A 2,423-nucleotide genomic window follows, 5' to 3' on the forward strand; every position below is an offset into this window, starting at 1 on the left:
GCGAGGCTTTGATGTGTCGCTCGAATGCGTGTGTGTTCCGTGTGTTCCGTGTTTCTCGGTGTGTTCTCCTGCAGCTCGGCGGGTGAGTGTGTGCTGTGTGTGTGCTGTGTGTGTGGTGAGTGTGTGAGGCGGTGTGTGAGTGTGTGTGAGTGTGTGTTTCCCGGACAGAACCCCCCTCCCCGGGACAGACACATGGTACAGTCCGCGCTGCAGCTGCTGCACTTTTGTGTGTTTCTGCCCCAGTTGATCCGGAGCTCCGGAGCGGAGAGAGATTCAGTGTGTGTGAGAGTGTGTGTGAGAGAGAGTGTGTGTGTGTGAGAGAGAGAGAGATGACTCCTGCTCCGTACCCTGATTAGAGGATTTACGCACGCGCTGTGATCCTGGTGTTCGTGTCTAGGCTTTAACTTTATCCGCGTGGAGGAGCGCGCGCGCACACACACACACACACACTGCTGAACCATGAAGCTTCTCCCCGGACTGCAACTCCTAACTTTGTGTCTCTGCGCTCAGAGTAAGTGCTCCTCTTCCTCCTCCTCCTCTTCCTCCTCTCTGAGGTTTAGATGTTTCTTCAGTCTTCAGTGGATCAGTTGCATGAGTGTTGAGTGTTTTCTGCACAGGCATGGTGCACAGCTGTACAGCTTCCCAAAACATCTCCCTGCATCCAGGGCTTCAGCTGCTGGAGTCATCCTCATCATCCTCATCTTCCTCATCTCTTTCCTCTTTCTTCTCTTTAATGAGGTTTAGTGATGTTATTCCAGTCTTTAGCACCATTCTGTGGATAAGTGTTGAATGTTTCCTTCACAGCTGCACTCTTCACAAACATCTCCATCCATCCAGGGCTTCAGCTGCTGGAGTCATCCTCATCATCCTCATCAGGCACTCCTCTTTCTCTTTTCCTCTTCCACTTCATCCTCATCATCCTCATCAGACACTCCTCTTTTTCCTCGTCCTCTTCATCCTCGTCCTCCTCCCAGGATGCTCTTCGACCTGTGCATGCCAAGCTTTAACCCTGACACTTGCTTTAGACAGATCCCTATGGTGAGGAGGATGATGATGATGATGATCTTTCACAGCAGAACTCTGAGCAGCAGCGCTCACATCCTCCAGCTGGAACCAAACAGACTAAAGTCCAGACTAATTACAGTAGATTAACAAAAACAGTCGAATATTGTATTCAATAGAAGTAATATTGCTGGATTTGTTTGCACTGTGAGGGAGATGTGTATACTGAGATGTTTTTATTATTATTATTATTATTATAAATTAATATTTTACACCTTCAGAGTATTTTAGCATGATTAAATCTTTGTAAATATTTTCTGAAATGCCCAGTTTAACAGTAAGTGTTAGTGAAAAGCAAAGGCTCGGATTCTTTGCGTGTCTAACGATCTGATCTCTCGGCGTGTGATCAGACGCCAGCGTGGTGGGCTCGATATGAAACGGATCAGCTTGTGGAGGCCGTGCCAGCTCGAGTGCTCACACTTTCATTATAGCAAAAACGTGTGGAGGACTGAACACTGAGAAACGTGTGTGAATATCTCAAAGAATCTGGTTTTAACTTGAGTAACATAAGATGCATTGTTGCTGATGTTCTGAGTCTTTGCAGTTTGTTTCCATTCTGTTACACACACACACACACACACACACACACGCACAAATACGACACTTCGGGTTGTTTAGACTGTAATCTTCTTCAGGTGTGTGTGTGTGTGTTGCATTGTTTTAATGAAGCTCTGTGTTAGACTGGTTGAGCTGCTGATGCGTGGTGGACCCATGTTCTCCAGGTAAAGCACCGGATGGGACTCGACCTGAAGGTCCTGAGGAAGTTGACCGTGCAATGACGCAATGTTACACGTCTCGTTTTATCGTCTTTCTGGTACTCAGGGTTTGTTTGTTTATTTATTTATTTCCTTTATTTATAAAAACGTCTGGCATCAGCTGGAGAGATTCCCTCCATGTGGAAAGAGCAGCTGGTGTTTGGTGTTGCTCATTAGTTGAAGGTCTTAAACATTAAACCTCTTTATAAAATGTATTTTTCATCTTAAGTTCCATCATAAGATCCCACGTAGTGAACCGAACACTCTCAAACACTTCTACCCCGTGAACATCGATCGTGTTCATCTAGAACTGTTCACGCTGGAGAAGAGAAAGCATCAAGTCCTCCGTGTGAAGGTCGTGATGCACATCTGCAGCAGCCTGGCCGTAACTCCGCACAGAGCCCGAGTTTTCCTGAAGATCTCAACACCACAAAGCGTTCTGGTGTCTTCAAGAGTCTGAGTCGGGCTGGAGTCGGGTCGCCATGCCGAGCTTTGTGTTGGAGGGGTTTAAAGTGTGCGGAGGGACCGGACCGAACAGAACCGCAGCCCTGAGTGTGTGAGGAGTGTGTGAGGAGTGTGTGAGGAGTGTGTGAGGAGTGTGTGAGG

The 2,423-nt window shown here is 47.3% G+C and overlaps 1 protein-coding gene across 5 annotated transcripts in view; it reads left to right on the forward strand.

The window, feature by feature from the left end:
- The first annotated feature begins 304 nt into the window (after positions 1-304).
- Positions 305-2,423, forward strand: part of lrp4 (low density lipoprotein receptor-related protein 4) — a 60,311-nt gene continuing 58,192 nt past the window's right edge. For all 5 annotated transcript variants that reach the window (XM_053513277.1, XM_053513278.1, XM_053513279.1 and 2 more), the window contains exon 1: positions 305-511. In XM_053513277.1, coding sequence (XP_053369252.1) covers positions 460-511 — 52 coding nt within the window. In that variant the 5' untranslated portion in view covers positions 305-459. The remainder of the gene's footprint in view (positions 512-2,423) is intronic.

The sequence above is a fragment of the Clarias gariepinus genome, chromosome 15 (assembly GCF_024256425.1).
Source record: "Clarias gariepinus isolate MV-2021 ecotype Netherlands chromosome 15, CGAR_prim_01v2, whole genome shotgun sequence".
NCBI lineage: Eukaryota > Metazoa > Chordata > Actinopteri > Siluriformes > Clariidae > Clarias > Clarias gariepinus.